The following is a 17,188-nucleotide window of genomic DNA, read 5'->3' on the forward strand; positions in this document are numbered from 1 at the left end:
ATCTGTCATAAGAACATGAAAGTAAGATATCTGTCATGTTTAAACTGTTTAAACCTTGCACTGCCCTCTCTCCACCTCACCCCCAGGAATACCTCTGGCTATGGCTTCCCCTTCGCTCCCACCTCTTGTTCATATGTGTGTTGTACCGTCCACCAAACAGTGATGACTCCATCTACATCTCGCTGTATGATAATATGGACCAACTTCGATCTACTCCTCAGCAAAGGACTTCTGCGACTCACTAGGACTGACACAATCTGTCAATTTCCCGACCCGGATCTCAGTCAACGGAGCATCTTCTCTTCTGGACTTGGTTATGACTAACTTCCCTGAAAATGTCTGGTGCTCTTCTTCTGCTCCAATCGGCTCATCTGATCATGTGCTTGTTAAAGTGGACATCTCTCTGACCATTCTCAGGGAGCCTCCTCAGCGTCGACGAGTCTGGCATTTCACTCAGGCCTACTGGCTCGGTCTTCAAGCAGCCATCAATCATCTGGACTGGTCTCCCATCTCTACCACCTCTGACATCAACTCATCCTGGGAATTCTTCCAAAGTAAATTGCTCTCTCTCATGCACAGATTTATCCCATCTCGTCTTCAGTTGTCATACCCTTCCTCCCGTCCATGGTACACGGAATCTTGTGGTGAGGCTGTTGCCCAGAAACAACTTGCCTTCGTCTCTTGGAAAGCAAATCCAACTGAAGGAAATCTCATTTCATTTCACAAAGCCCGAAACAAGTGTGTGTCTACCCTCAGGAGAGCCAGGAAACAATATCTCTCCGTTCTCAAGACCGAACTCTCTTATCTGTCGCCCTCTTCCAAATCCTGGTGGCGTCTGGTCAAATCTGTTTCTGGTGTTTGTTCCCCCTCCATCCCCTCCATTACCTCAAACGGCTACACAGCTGACTCCGCACGTGAAAAAGCTGAATGCCTCACCTCTGTGTTTGCCTCTAAATCTTGTGTCCCAAACCCATCCCTCTCTGTACCCACCGTACCCAGTCGTACCCAGCTGCTCCTGGACTCTGTGTCCTTTCCTCCTGACAAGGTGGAAAAGTTTCTGTCAACCCTCGACTCTGATTCTGCAACTGGACCTGACGGCATCAGCCCACGGGTCCTAAAATCCTGTTCTTCCGCTCTTTCACTACCTCTCTCTGTTCTCTTCACCCTCTCTTTTGCTCAAGGTCAACTGCCATCTGCTTGGAAATCAGCCAGCATCACCGCTTTACACCAAAAAGGTGCAAAAACAGATCCTAGCAACTACAGACCAATCAGCCTTCTCCCAATTATCAGCAAAGTCATGGAATCCATCATTGCTTCAGATATGAAATCTTTCCTCTTCTCCAATGGCTTGATCTCTGATCATCAATTTGGTTTCAGACCAGGTCACTCTACTCTGGACATGCTGCTTCTGCTGTCGCAACAATGGATGGAGGTCCTCAATGCCAAACAGGAAATTAGAGCTGTCTCCCTCGAAATATCACGTGCCTTCGGTATGGTCTGGCACCCCGCTCTGCTCACCAAACTCTCCTCCTTTGGTACCCATGGAAATCTCCACGCATGGCTGGCGGACTTCCTCTCTAGTCGTAGTCAACGTGTGGCCCTGAATGGGTTTCTCTCATCTCCTCTTCCTTTTCAGGCTGGAGTTCCCCAAGGCAGTGTTCTGGGCCCTGTGCTTTTCTGGTCTTCATCAATGATCTCTCCGACTCTCTTGAAAATCCTCTCTATCTCTTTGCTGATGACTCCACTCTCTGCCGCTCCATTCCTCATCCCTTAGATCGGCAGTCTTCAGCCTCCTCACTCTCTGCAGACCTGGACAAAATCACTGACTGGGCAAACAAGTGGAACATGTCTTTCAATCCTGACAAATCTCACACTCTTACGATGTCTCTCCGAAAAGACCGACTGGACAACCCTCCCATCCACTTTCTGAATAATCCTCTCCAAGAAGTTCTGTCACTCAAGCTTTTGGGTCTCACTATCTGCCATGATCTTTCCTGGGAAAACCACATTTCAAATCTGGCCTCCAAAGCCAGTCGCCGACTGGGCATCCTCCGTCGTGCGAAGTCCTTCTTTGGCACACCTGAGCTCCTCACCACATACAAGGCTTTCATCCGCAGCTCAATGGAATACTGCTCTCCCCTCTGGGCTGGTGCTCCTGCCTCACACCTAGCTCGTCTTCACGCTGTTGAAACCAAAGCGTTCAGAATCATTGGAATCTCCCGTGATGAAGCTACCTCCGAGGGCCTTTCACTTACTCACCTCAGGCAGGTTGGTGGCCTTTCTGTCTTCTACCCACTCCTCTCCGGCCTTGCTCCTCCAGCTCTCTCTGGGCTCTGTCCCCCAAATATTCCTAAAGGTCACACAAGATCTGCCTGCAACCCTCTTATGGTTATACTGCCAAAATCAAGACTCTCTGCTCACCTTCACTCTTTCATTCCTCTTTTCTCCCGACTCTGGAACAAACTCCCCCACTCCCTTCAATCCCACTCCACCCTCCAGGTCTTTAAAACAGCTGTTCACCACCATCTCTTATCTTCCCCCATCCAAAACCTTGATCTTTTCTACCCCCACTAATTTCACCCCAAATCCTCTGTTTTGAAATACCAACTCCTTTCCTGGAAGTCCTTGGTGTCCTTGTGTTTATACTTCTCCCAACCCCCCCCCCCCCCTCCCCACGCCGCCTCCCCCCAAGCCCTCTCCCTCCCACACATTCCCGATGTCCCTCACAAATGCTGTGTTTATGTGCTTCCCCTTCTCTCCCCATCTTGTCTACCGCTCCCCTTTTTATATACTTTGTTTGTTTGTCTGTTTGATTTGTTTGTGTGATAAATGTTAGCTCTTTCACGAGCCTCGATTATGTATCCAAAAAAACAAAAAAATAACGTATTGTGGTGCTGTGCACACACGACTCGATTGCCAGAGAGGTAGGCCACAACGCGTGGATACAAACAGGAGTCTTTATTAAGAGCTCGCATATCAGCACTGGGCGGGCTCGAGCTTGGAGCCCGCATATATGTCCCGAGGCCACGCCTTGCCCCCGGGCGTGGCCGATCGGCCGAAAGGCGGGGCAAGCATTTCAGTTCCCCGCCTGGATGCTCGCTCCACCCACTGGTGCGCGGAATTATTACCCCTTGTGCCCCCCACACGCGCCCCCCCCCCAAATTCCTACGCACCTGAAGGGTGAGCTTGCGGGGAAGCCGGATGACCCGGCCAAAACGCCCCCTGGCGATGCGTGCAGGGCTGGGGGGTAGCGGGACGGTGGGGCTGGGGGGTGCCAGTGGTCTGACCGCCGGGGGGCGGCCTCGACGCGGAGGCAGAACTGCTGGCGGGGGGTGGTCCAGATCGAGGTGGGCCGGCTTGAGGCGGTCCACGGCGATACGATCCGGGGCACCGCCGATGTCCACGGTAAAATGTTTGTCCCCGGTCTCCAGCACGCGGAAAGGTCCGGGGGCCGCAGCGGTGCCCGGTGGGCGTCGTATCGGATGAAAACGTACTCCGCCGTGCGAAGCTCCAGGGCGACGTTGGAGGGCGGGCAACCGTGGTGTGCCGTGGGCACCGGGGCGAACCTCCTGGCGGCCTCCTGCAGGGTGGAGCGTTATTGCGCCGCGGACCAAGGAGCCGTGGATTCGGGGATAAACTCACCTGGCACCCGCAGCGGCTGTCCGAAGACCAGTTCCACCGAGGATGCGCGCAGGTCATCCTTGGGCGCCGTGCTGAGGCCCAGCAGGACCCAGGGGAGCCTGTCGCCCCAGCTGCCGTCGTGGAGGCTGGCCCGGAGTGCGGCCTTCATGGAGCAATGAAAGCGCTCGCACAGGCCATTGGCCTGGGGGTGGTAGGCCGTGGTGCGGTGCAGTTTGACGCCGAGCCCTTGCGCCACCGCGCCCCAGAGCTCCGAGGTGAACTGGGGGCCGCGATCGGACGAGATGTCCGAGGGGGCACCAAACCTGGCAACCCACGTGGCGATGAAAGCATGTGCGATGTCAGCCGCAGTCGTCGCCGCCAAGGGCACGGCCTCCGGCCACCGGGTGGTGCGGTCCACCGTGGTGAGGAGGTGGGTGAACCCCCGCGAGGGGGGCAGAGGTCCCACCAAGTCGACGTGGACGTGGTCGAACCGACGCTCGGGCACCGTAAACGGGGCCAACGGGGCCAACGGGGCCCGGGTGTGGCGGTGGACCTTTGCGCGCTGGCACGCGAGGCACGTCCTGGCCCAGTCGCGGACGTCCTTCCTGAGGCCATGTCAGACGAACTTCACCGCGACGAGCTTCTGGGAGGCCTTCGTGCCCGGGTGTGTCAGGCCGTGGATGGCGTCGAAAACCGGGCGCTGCCAGCCAGCGGGCACGATGGGGCGAGGCCGGCCGAGGGAGACGTCGCACAGGAGGGCCGCGCCCGCGACGTCGAACGGCACCTCGGTGATTTGGAGGCCCATGACGGCGGTCCACAAGGCCTGGACGCCGGGGTCGGCGGTCTGGGCCTCCGCCATCCGGGCATAGTCGATCCCGAGGTGGACCACGTGCGCGACGGACCGGGAAAGGCAATCCGCCACCGGGTTGTCTTTACCCGCGACGTGACGGATGTCCGTCGTGTACTTGGACACGGCAGAGAGGTGACGTTGCTGCCGGGCCGACCATGGCTCGGCGACCTTGGCCATCGCGAACACAAGGGGCTTGTGATCAACGAAAGCCGTGAACGGGCGGCCCTCAAGCAGATGGCGGAAGTGTCGGACCGCCAGGTGGAGCCCGAGCAGCTCGCAGTCGAAGGTGCTGTAGCGGCGTTCGTGCGGGCAAAGCTGCCGGCTAAAAAACGCCAGGGGCTGCCAAGCACCACGCACCCTCTGCTCGTGTACCGCGCCCACCGCGTAGTCCGACGCGTCGGTGGTGAGGGCAATCGGTGCATCGGGCGCCGGGTGCGCCACCATGGTGGCGTTGGCCAGGGCCAGCTTTGCGCCCGCAAACGCCGCGGCCATCGGCTCCGACCAGCCGACGTCACCTTTCCCAGCTTGCCCCGGAGGGCCTCGTGCAGGGGGCGGAAGAGCTGGGCGACGTGGGGCACGCAGCGGTGGTAAAAATTTACCATGCCCAGGAACTCCTGGAGCCCCTTGATCGTGCGGGGGCGTGGGAAACCCCTGACCGCCTCCACCTTGGCCGGTAAAGGGACGGCCCCGTGCCTGGTGATGCGGTGCCCCAAGAAGTCGATGGCGGCGACGCCGAAACGGCACTGTGCGGGGTTGATGATCAGGCCATGCTGGCCCAGGCGTTCGAAAAGCGTGTGGAGGTGGAGCAGGTGCTCCTCCCGAGACGCGCTCGCGACTAGGATGTCGTCCAGGTAGACATAGATGAAAGGTAAGTCGCGCAAGACGCTGTCCATGAGCCGTTGGAACACGCATTCTTCAACCCGAAAGGCATCCGCAGGAACTCAAAGAGGCCGAAAGGGGTGATGACGGCCGTCTTTGGGACATCGTCCGGTTGTACGGGGATCTGGTGGTAGCCCCGGATGAGGTCCACCTTGGAGAACACGGTCATGTTTGCCAACCGGGCGGAAAAGTCCTGGATATGCGGGAACGGGTAGCGGTCGGGGGTGGTGGCATCATTGAGCCGGCGGTAGTCACCGCACGGCCGCCATCCGCCGCCGGGCTTCGACACAATGTGCAGAGGAGAGGCCCAAGCGCTGTTGGAGCGCCGTACGATACCCAGCCGTTCCAGCGTGGCGAACTCCGCTTTCGCCACGGCGAGCTTCGTGGGGTCGAGTCGGCGTGCCCGGGCGTAGACCGGCGGCCCGACCGTGGGGATATGGTGCTCCACCCCGTGTTGGACGGCCACCGCTGAGAAGGTGGGCCGCGTGAGGGCCGGGAAACTGGCGAGGAGGCGGGTAAACTCGTCCGCTGCCAGAAGCGTGCAGACTAACCTCGCCGGGACGGAACCTTTCAGCAAGCCGCTCGGCGAGCTGCTCAACGAGCCGCTCAGCGAACAAGCGAGCGAGCTGAAGGTTTCGGCCTGGACGAGACGTCTGCGCTTAACGTCGACCAACAGCCCATGCGCACATAGGAAGTCCGCGCCGAGCAGGGCCATTGGCACGCTGGCGGTGACGAACGACCACGGAATGCGCTGCCCTCCGAACCGCAGTGAGAGGCAACGCTTCCCGAATGTGCGGATGGGTGTACCGTTGGCGGCAAGCAAAGCGGGGCCCCGGCCCGCGGCTTGCTTGTCGGACGCGGAGGCAGGGAGGACGCTTACCTGGGCTCCCGTGTCACAAAGAAAACGGCGCCCGGACAAGATGTCCGTGATGAACAGGAGGCTGCCGGAATGGCCGACGCTCAGGGCCGCAAGTGAGCGCCGGCCTGGTCGTTTCCCGACCCGTCAAAAGAACACGGCGGGCGGCACGTTTTAGCCTTGCGGCCGAACCTGGCATGGTAGTAGCACCAGGTTTGCGGCGGCGGTGGCGGCCGTGCCGGCGGCGGTGGTGGTGGTGGTGGTGGTCGTGGTGGTGGTGGCGGCGGCGGTAGTGGGCAGGGCGCAACAGCGGCCACGAGGGAAGCCGGGGGCGCTGTAGGCTCTGCACCGGGATCCACTACAGCAGCTCCGTAAACCGACCGCGTGTCGCAGGCCGCGAAAAACTTGTCGGCCTCTCCGGCCAGGGCTCGGGGTTCCGTGATGTTGGAACCGGCCAGCGCGAGGCGCACCTGTATCGGTAGCTGGCGGAGGGAAAAGTGCGCGGAACAAGAAATCCGTGCGCTGGTCTCCAAGCAGGGACAGCATGAAATCCATCCGGACGGATGGTCGTGTGTCGCCGAGGGCGGGATGGTCCAGGAGGCGGTCGGCACGTTCGACCTCCGTGAGCCCGAACGTGGCGAGGAGGAGACGTTTGAGTGCCTCGTACTTGTGGTCGCCCACGGCGGGCGCCGAAGGATGGACACGACACGGGCGGCAGTGCCGGACCCGAGGGCGGCGACCACGTGGTAGTACCGGGTCTCGTCCGCCGTGATGCCCCGGAGTTGGAACTGAGCTTCGGCTTGCACAAACCAAACGTCGGCTTGCGCTTCCCAAAACTCGGGGAGTTTGATTGCGACGGCGTTGGTAGCCATGGCGCGTTCGGGGGTCCGCAACGGCTGAACCAATCGGGGTCACCAGTGTGGTGCTGTGCACACACGACTCGATTGCCAGAGAGGATGGCCACAACGCGTGGATACAAACAAGAGTCTTTATTAAGAGCTCGCATATCAGCACTGGGCGGGCTCGAGCTTCGAGCCCGCATATATGTCCCGAAGCCATGCCTTGCCCCCGGGCGTGGCCGATCGGTCAATAGGCGGGGCATGCATTTCAGTTCCCCGCCTGGACGCTCGCGCCACCCACTGGTGCGCGGAATTATTACCCCTTGTGCCCGCCACAGTATATTTATATTGTCTCTATTTACTCCTTTTTATTATCCCTACCAAAGCTGCCTGTGTGTCTGCTCTTCATCCCATTTCCTCTACTTTTTATCTGTATACTTTTCCGACCACCTATAGTTTTTCATTTTGAAGTTGTTGCCTTTTTGGCTTTCCCCATTTTCTCTGGTTATTTAACCATGATTGGTTAAATGGCAAGGTTCGTGAAATGGACACTTTATACTTTTCCTACATATGTATTTCCTTATGTAATGCTTATATTATTACATTTGCCACCAAAGGTGGATGGACAATATGTGTTCACCCCTGTCTGTCTGTCTGTGAGTAGGATATCTCAAAAGGTTGTGGATGGATTCAGACAAAATTTTGAGGACAGGTTGGGCGTGTGACAAGGACGAATTTATTGGGTTTTTGTGAAGATCCGGATACGAGATTATTTTAAGTAATTCTTCACCATTCGGTGATTGGGTTAAGACCGATTATATAGCACAATGTCTCAGTTATGGATGGATTTGGACAAAACTTCGTGGACAGGTTGGGCGTGCCCGAGGACGAATCGATTCGATTTTGGGGAAGATCTGAATCCAAGTTGCGGACAAGTTATGTCAAAACTATGTGGATGAGTTGGATAGGCGACAAGAACAAGCGGATTCGATTTTAGTTCTGGTCCGGATCCAGATCCGGTCTATCAGTGGGATACAAAATGTAAACTGTTCAGCCTGGCGGAGGTATGTGTGCTACTGGGTGCTGTTCTAGTTGAATCTTGGGTTCTGAGTACATTTCTTCAAGGTAAGTGATTCTTCGTTGTATTTTGTGATGCTCCCATGCTGGAAATTTTGCATTTTGTCTCCACTGTTTCTGTTTTCTTTCTGTTTGTTGATTTTACTTTACTGTTTACTGTTTGTTGTTTTGTTTTAATCTTGAAAATGTTTTGTTAATGGAATAAAATTATTAATAACTCTTTATTCTCAAAATTTAAAGTTATTTTATACACATTTAGCCTGGAAGCCTGGTGTTGGCTTAGCGGTTAGGGTGCCGGCTTGGGATCCTAGGATCCTGGGTTCGAATCCCGGTCGATCGCTGAATTAATGCCAGGGGGGTTGACTCAGCCTGTCATCCTTCCGAGGTCGGCAAATTGAGTACCAGCTTGCTGGGATGAATGATCACGGTGTGTACCCCGGTTTAGAATAGGCACACCGTATCCCTGCGCATCGTAAGAGCGTGACCAGGGGTTGGCGTTAGAAAGGGCATCCGGCCATAAAAAAACATTGCCTCAAACAGGGAACCATGATTGTCATGGGGCCCGCAAGGCTAACCCCCGCTCGAGCGGGAAAAATGGCCTTAAAACGATCATTCATTCATTCATTCATTTTATACACATAAAAAAAAAAAATTATATATATATATATATGTATATATATATATATATATATATATATATATATATATATATATATATATATATATATATATATATATATATACTATATATATATATATATATATATATATACATATATATATATATATATATATATACATATACAGTCACGTGAAAAAGTAAGTACACCCCATGTAAAGTTTTGACTTTTTCAACATATTTCAACATGCAGCTATTTGATCTTCATTTCAACAATATTGATAGATAAAGGTGATATAATATAACAAATATCATGAAACATTTACATTTTGTAGTCCATTGTATAATTTAAATAAACATCAATGCAAATTTCACATGTGGAAAAAGTAAGTACACCCCATGAAATGTTTTTTAAAATCTTTTTAACATATGTGGACATATCAATATTTGATCTTCATTTAAACAGTATGTATAGATAAAGGTGATCTAATTGAACAAAAAACAATGAAAAATTGACTTTGAAAAACTTTATTCAACAAAAAATTGTTGCACAGCATGCACAATTGCATGCACAGCTCGTTTCAAATCCCCCCACAACATCTCGATGGGATTTAGATCCGGGCTTTGACTTGGCCATTCCAGAACCCTCGATTTCTTTTTTTTCAGCCATGCCTTGGTGGATTTACTGGTATGTTTAGGGTCATTGTCATGTTGCAAGGTCCACCTTCGGTTGAGCTTCAACTTTCCGACAGATGGCCTCACATTATCCTCAAGCACCCTCTGGTACAATGAAGAATTCATAGTGGATTATATGATGGTGAGCTGCCCAGGCCCTGATTCAGCAAAGCTGCCCCAAACCATAATATTTCCACCACCATGCTTTACAGTTGGTATCCTGTTCTTGGGGTCAAATGCTGTCTTTGGTTTTCGCCAAACATGTCTTCTGGTACTGTGGCCAAATAGCTCTACCTTTGACTCATCTATCCAGAGCACATTGTTCCAGAAGTGCTGGTCTTTGCCTCGGTGTTCATTGGCAAACTTTAGTCTTGCCCTGGTGTTCTTTCTGTACAGCAATTGTTTCCTCCTGGCATTGAAAGAGGCGGATTTGGGGTGTTTTAATGTGGGTAGAAAAGGTCACGGTTTTGTATGGGGGATAAGACATGGTGGTGAACAGCTGTTCTAAAGACCTGAAGGGAGGAGTGGGTGAAGGGAGTGGAGGAGTTTGTTCCAGAGGTGGAAGAAAAGAGGAATGAAAGAGTGAAGGTGAGCAGAGAGTCTTGATTTTGACAGTTTCACCAGAAGAGGTTTGCTGGCAGATCTTGTGCGTCCTGCAGAAATATTTGGGGGGGTGGGGGGCAGAGCAGGAGGAACAAGGCTGAAGAGTAGTCGGTAGAAGACAGAAAGACCACCAACACCTGCCTGCGGTGAGAGAGAGAGAGAGAGAGAGAGAGAGAGAGAGAGAGAGAGAGAGAGAGAGAGAGAGAGAGAGAGAGAGAGAGAGAGAGAGAGAGAGAGAGAGAGAGAAAGAAAGAAAGAAAGAAAGAAAGAAAGAAAGAAAAAAAAAAAAAAAAAAAAAAAAAAAGGCCCTCAGAATCAGCTTCATCGCACAATTTGCAATACCAATACCAATGATTCTGAATGCTTTGGTTTCAACAGCGTGAAGCCGGGCTAGGTGTGAGGCAGGAGCACCGGCCCAGAGGGGAGAGCAGTATTCCATTGAGCTGCGGATGAAAGCCTTGAATGTGGTGAGGACCTCAGAAGTGCCCAGAAAGGACTTTGCACGACTGAGGATACCCAGATGGCGACTGGCTTTGGATGCCAGCTTGGAAATGTGGTTTTCCCAATAAAGATCATGGCAGATAGCTTTAAAAATACAGTAAAAAAAAATACAGTGGAAAGCTTTAAAAATGCAAATTAAAAAGTTGAAAAATGGTTTGAACATTTGCATTATGTGCTGAACTCGAGCGTAGTGATACTCTCTATCCATTTTATATACTGTATTGTATTTCACAAGTGGTTAAGTTTTTGGCTTGTGTTTGAGGTGTACGTCTGTTTCTCTGTTTTCAGCTGAACTTAATGAGCATAAACTGCAGCAAGTAAAGGATGAGATGCAGGCCTTATGTCGTGAATTGGACGATGAACGTGAACGTCGTCAGCATACTACTGCACAGCTTGACGAGGAGCGTGGAAACTTGTTTGTCCTTCAAACGCAACTGGATGAGGAGCGAAGAAACGTGGCCAAGCTCCGTACCCAACTAGACAAGGTGCGCGGTGTGGCGTCTGGCTTTCAGACCAAATCAGATGAGGATCAGTACCTGGTTCACTTGCAAACTCAGCTGGATGAAGAGCGGCAACGCACTGCAAGCGTGTGCACCCAGCTTAATGAAGCAAGGTGCGAGCTGGATCGTACTCGATTGCTTCCTCGAAAAAGCAGTGTGGAACACAAGTGGAGGTAAAAAACACACCCTGGGCCCATTGATAAACATATTGCTTTCCTTAATAGTACGTTTAGAATTACATGAGACTGCAACACCGTTTGTCATTGTGAAGCAGTAGTCAAAGAAAGCGAATTAGCATCATGAGCTACATGCTCAGGAGGGAACACCAAGCAAGCCAAGCAAATAGAGGTGTCTATGTTGGAGACTATTGCTACAAGCATTGATCCACTAATGCAGATAGACAGATAAGGATGATGAACTGGAAATTGAAGACCACTTTCCCCTGTAAATAATTAATTGTTTATACATTGGTGAAAAAATAACAATAATAATTAAAATTGTAATTGATAATTGTATTCTTGCATAATGAAGCTTGACATTGCTCCATGAGATGTCTACACTTGTTTACAACAGGCATTTTAAAGGCCATTTTCCCTGAAAGAGCGGGGGTTAGCCTTGCGGTCCCCATGACTATCTTCTCCATTTGTGGAGATCACTTCTTCAATCTTCTCTTCATTCTTCTTCATTCATTCATTCATTCTTCATTCATCTTCTCTTCTCTTCAGATCACAATCTTCTCCACTTGTTCGAATTGTGCAATCCCAATTTCGATCCACGCTGTCTGTCCGTACGTTGTCACCAAATGTATCAATAACTCTTCTAGTCAGTTTATTTGAACTTTTGAGTTTCGATTTGCAAGCTATCAACCTTCAACCCTGTGTCTCTGCAGTTCGATTACGATACCTCGAGTTTTGGGAAGAATCACTTTAAACATTATAGGATCTGGATCTAGACCTTCACTAAAATATAATCAATTCATCTTTGTCACACCCCCAACCTGTCCACCAAAATTTCATAGGAATCCTTCCATAACTTTATGAGATATCGTGCTATATATTGTTTTTGGCCCTATCTATCAATTGGGAAGCATCACTTTAAAAATTATTGTATACAGATCCAGATCTTCACCAAAATATAATCAATTTGTTCTTGTCATACACCCAACCTGTCCACCAAATTTAATCCGAATCCGTCCATAAATTTTTGAGATATCTTGCTCACAAACAAATATGGGTGAATACATCACCTCTGCCCACTTTCAGTGATGGAGGTGATAAACCCTGCAATTTTATATATTTTTTTAAAACAATTTCATTATAAGTATTCTGTTTATGATCTCACTTCCTTTTTAATCCTATTTAGAGATGAACTGGAGGCGAGAGCTAATGAAATTCAGAAGCTGCAGGATGCGTTTCGATCGAAAGAAGCTCAAACGGCTGAGATGCAAAAGGAGTTTGAGAGCAAGAAACAAGAAATGCAGCGAGATCTGGAGAACCAGCAGGTGTATCGGCTGTTTTCACATGACACCCATTTTGCTTTACAATGCTATCGCCGTTCATTACTTGCGAAAATCGAAGATTTTTCAAGTATATTGGTTGGTCTTGTGCGTTATTCTGTCTGTCTGTCTGTCTGTCTGTCTGTCTGTATATCAGTCGCCTACAGGTCACAATTTTCAACCGATCTTCACCAAACTTCACCAAACTTCACCAAATGGCAGAGTTCGTCATAAGCAAGAAGCCTATTGTTTTTGCGGTTAAAAGGTCAATAGGTCAACATAGGCCAAAGGTCACCAACTTTGTCAAATTTCTAAAATGCTCAATTTTCATCCGATTGAATTGAAATTTGAAGAGGATTTGCATATCTGGTCACTGAATTCAACCACCATTTATAATTTTTGGTCAACATAGGTCAAAAGGTCAACATAGGCCAGATTTCTAAAATGCTCAATTTTCATCCGATTGAATTGAAATTTGAAGAGGATTTGCCTATCTGGTCACTGAATTCAACCACCATTTATAAATTTTGGTCAACATAGGTCAAAAGGTCAACATAGGCCAGATTTCTAAAATCCTCAATTTTCATCCGATTGACTTGAAATTTGAAGAGGATTTGCATATCTGGTCACTAAATTAAACCCCTAAAGCGCGGCGTTACGCGCGCTGCTTGTGAGCAAGGAGGAAGCGGACAAGCGGTAACATATAAACGTCTTTATTGTAAGACTACACTGTAACACTAAACTCCTCCGGGCTGGTCGCCCGGTGTATATCATGAGGCCACGCCTACCCCTCGGGCGTGGCCACCGCCCACTTGGTGCGTGGAATGATGTCACCACGCCAGTGGGCTTTTGTGTCCGCCACACGCGCCCCCCCAGAATTCCCGCGCACCTGGAGGGCCAGTTTGTGGGGCAGTCGAATGACCCGGCCGAAGCGCCCCCTGGCGATCGGCGGCGTCCGGGGTGCAGGGATACCAGGTGGGATGCCCCTGGCTGCCCCTGGGATGGGTGCAGGACCGGGGGGCGCCGTGGCGGCGGGGCTGGGCGGTGCCGGGGGTCTGCCCGCAGGAGGGCGGCCCCGACGTGGGGGTCGGGCCACTGGCGGTGGATGGTCCACATCGAGGTGGGCCGACTTGAGGCGGTCTACCGAAACGCGGTCAGGAGTACCGCCGATGTCCAGGGTGAAGTGCTTCGCCCCGGTCTCCAGCACGCGGAAAGGCCCGTCGTACGGGGGCCGCAGTGGTGTCCGATGGGCATCGTGGCGGACGAAGACGTACTCCGCCGTGCGAAGCTCCGGGGCGACGTGCGTCGGTGGGTGCCCGTGGCATGCCGTTGGCACCGGGGCGAACCTCTGGGCGGTCTCTTGCAGAGCGGAGCGCTGCTGTGCCGCGGACCATGGTGCCGTGGAGTCGGGGAGGAACTCGCCCGGCACCCGCAGCGGTTGCCCGAAGACCAACTCCGCCGCGGATGCGCGCAGGTCCTCCTTGGGCGCCGTCCGGAGGCCCAGCAGGACCCAGGGGAGCCTGTCGACCCAGCCGCCGTCGCGGAGGGTGGCCCGGAGCGCGGCCTTCAATGAGCGGTGAAATCGCTCACACAGGCCGTTAGCCTGGGGGTGGTAGGCCGTGGTTCGGTGCAGCCGGACCCCGAGCCCCTGCGCAACCGCCCCCCAGAGCTCCGAGGTGAACTGGGGGCCGCGGTCGGATGAGATGTCTGAGGGGGCGCCGAACCGGGCGACCCAGGTGGCGATGAAAGCCTGCGCGACATCGGCCGCCGTTGTCGACGCCAATGGCACGGCCTCCGGCCACCGGGTGGTGCGGTCCACCATGGTGAGGACGTGGGTGAAACCCCGCGAGGGGGGCAGAGGTCCCACCAGGTCCACGTGGACGTGGTCAAACCGGCGTTCCGGCACCGTGAACGGGGCCAACGGGGCCTGGGTGTGCCGGTGCACCTTGGCGCGCTGGCACGCGAGGCATGTCCTGGCCCAGCCGCGGACGGCCTTCCGGAGGCCATGCCAGACGAACTTGTCGGCGATTAGCCTTTGGGAGGCCCTCGCGCCCGGGTGGGACAGGCCGTGGATGGCGTCAAACACCTGGCGCTGCCAGCCCGCGGGCACAATGGGGCGAGGATGCCCGAGGGAGACGTCGCACAAGAGGGCCGCGCCCGCGCCGTCGAACGGCACCTCGGTGACGCGGAGGCCCGTGACGGCGGTCCGCAAGGCCTGGACGTCGGGGTCAGCGGCCTGGTCCGCTGCCATCCGGGCATAGTCGATGCCGAGGTGGACTGCGTGGGCGACGGCCCGGGAAAGGCAATCCGCAACCGGGTTGTCCTTCCCCGCGACGTGCTGGATGTCCGTCGTGTACTCGGACACGGCCGAGAGGTGACGCTGCTGCCGGGCCGACCACGGCTCGGTGACCTTGCCCATCGCGAAGATCAGCGGCTTGTGGTCGACGAAGGCAGTGAACGCCCGGCCCTCGAGCAGATGGCGGAAGTGCCTGACCGCCAAGTGAAGTCCGAGCAACTCGCGGTCGAAGGTACTGTAATGGCGTTCGGGCGGGCGAAGCTGCCGGCTAAAGAACGCCAGCGGTTGCCAAGCTCCACGCACCCATTGCTCGTGCACCGCGCCCACCGCGTAGTCCGAGGCATCGGTGGTGAGGGCGATCGGTGCATCGGGCGCCGGGTGCGCGAGCATGGTGGCGTTAGCCAAGGTGAGCTTCGCGCCCGTGAACGCTGTGTCCATCTGCTCGGTCCAGGTAACGTCGCCTTTGCCCGGCTTACCTCGGAGAGCTTCGTGCAGGGGGCGCAGGAGCTGGGCGATACGGGGCAGGAACCGATGGTAAAAGTTCACCATGCCCAGGAACTCCTGCAGCCCTCTGATCGTGCGGGGGCGCGGAAACCCCTTCACCGCCTCCACCTTGGCCGGCAGGGGGACGGCTCCGTGCCTGGTGACACGGTGCCCCAGAAAATCGATTGTGGCGGCGCCGAACCGGCACTTTGCGGGGTTCACAATCAGGCCATGCTGGCCCAGGCGTTCGAAGAGCGTGCGGAGGTGGCGTAGGTGCTCTTCGCGGGACGCGCTGGCGACGAGGATATCGTCCAGGTAGACGTAGACAAAATCCAAGTCGCGCAGGACGCTGTCCATCAGTCGCTGGAACGCCTGAGCCGCATTCGTCAGACCGAAGGGCATGCGCAGGAACTCGAAGAGTCCGAATGGCGTGATGACCGCCGTCTTCGGGACGTCCTCCGGCCTGACGGGGACCTGATGGTAGCCGCGTATGAGGTCCACCTTCGAGAAGAAGGACCTGCCCGCCAAACGGGCGGAAAAGTCCTGAATGTGGGGGACGGGGTAGCGGTCGGGAGTCGTGGCGTCATTGAGACGGCGATAGTCCCCGCACGGTCGCCATCCCCCGCCGGGCTTCGGCACGATGTGCAGCGGCGACGCCCAAGCGCTCTCTGAGCGCCGAACGATGCCGAGTCGCTCCAGGGTAGCGAACTCCGCTTTTGCCACCGCCAGCTTCGTCGGCTCGAGGCGGCGTGCCCGGGCGTAGACCGGTGGCCCGACGGTGGGGATGTGATGGGCCACCCCGTGCTTGACGGCCCCCGCCGAGAAGGTGGGCCGCGTGAGGGCCGGGAAGCCGGCGAGGAGGCGGGTGAATGCGTCCGCTGCCGGAAGCGTACAGACCAACGTGGCCGGAACCGAATCATTCGGCAAGCCGCTTGGCAAGCCGCTCGTTGAGCTGGGCAACGCACATGCGAGCGAGCTGAACGTCTCGGCCTGGACAAGCCGTCTGCGCTTGACGTCGACCAGGAGCCCATTAGCGCACAGGAAGTCCGCGCCAAGCAGTGCCATGGGCACGTCGGCGGTGACGAACGTCCATCGGAAAACCTGCCCTCCAAACCGCAGAGAGAGGCAGCGTTTTCCGTACGTACGGATGGGCGTCCCGTTCGCGGCAAGCAGCGCGGGGCCCCCACCCGCGGCGTGCTTGTCTGACGTGCCGGCGGGAATGACACTCACCTGTGCTCCCGTGTCGCACAGGTAACGGCGCCCGGAGAAGGTGTCCGTTATGAACAGCAGGCTGCTCGAACGGCCGGCGCTCATCGCCACAATTGAGCGCCGGCCCGGGCGTTTCCCGACCCGTTGAAGGAGCACGGCGGATGACACCGCCGAGCTTCGTGGCCGAACTTGGCGTGGAACCAGCACCAGGTGGTGGAGCTGGAGGAGCGCGGCTGGCTCCGCCAGGCCGGTGGAGTCGACGGGTTTCCCCGCGGTGGCGGTTTTCGCCGCGGCGGTGGGCGGGGCGTGGCGGCGTTCACGAGGTGCGTATCAGCATGCTGCTGAACCACAGCGTGCTGTAGAAGATGATGCTGTGGAACATCAGCGTGCTGTAGAAGATGATGCTGTGGAACATCAGCGTGCTGTAGAAGATGATGCTGTGGAACATCAGCGTGCTGTAGAAGATGATGCTGTGGAACATCAGCGTCGAAGGCCGTGACGGCCACGCCAACGCTCGCCCGCGTGTCCGAAGCGGCGAAGTACTTGTCCGCCTCGGCCGCCAATGCTCGGGGTTCCGTTAGCCCGGTCCCGGCCAACGCGAGGCGAACCTGCGCTGGAAGTTGGCGACGGAACAGCGCCCGGAATAGCGAACCGGGGGCTTCGTCGCCCAACAGTGACAGCATAT

The 17,188-nt window shown here is 54.7% G+C and overlaps 1 protein-coding gene across 1 annotated transcript in view; it reads left to right on the plus strand.

Moving 5' to 3' along the window:
• LOC137434016 (uncharacterized) overlaps positions 1 to 17,188 on the plus strand; it is a 155,711-nt gene that overhangs the window by 113,306 nt on the left and 25,217 nt on the right. The window contains exons 26-27 of the mRNA XM_078785840.1: positions 10,809 to 11,193; positions 12,383 to 12,521. Coding sequence (XP_078641966.1) covers positions 10,809 to 11,193; positions 12,383 to 12,521 — 524 coding nt within the window. The remainder of the gene's footprint in view (positions 1 to 10,808; positions 11,194 to 12,382; positions 12,522 to 17,188) is intronic.

Source organism: Myxine glutinosa, chromosome 10 (genome assembly GCF_964187855.1).
Source record: "Myxine glutinosa chromosome 10, kmMyxGlut1.1, whole genome shotgun sequence".
Classification (NCBI taxonomy): Eukaryota; Metazoa; Chordata; class Myxini; order Myxiniformes; family Myxinidae; genus Myxine; species Myxine glutinosa.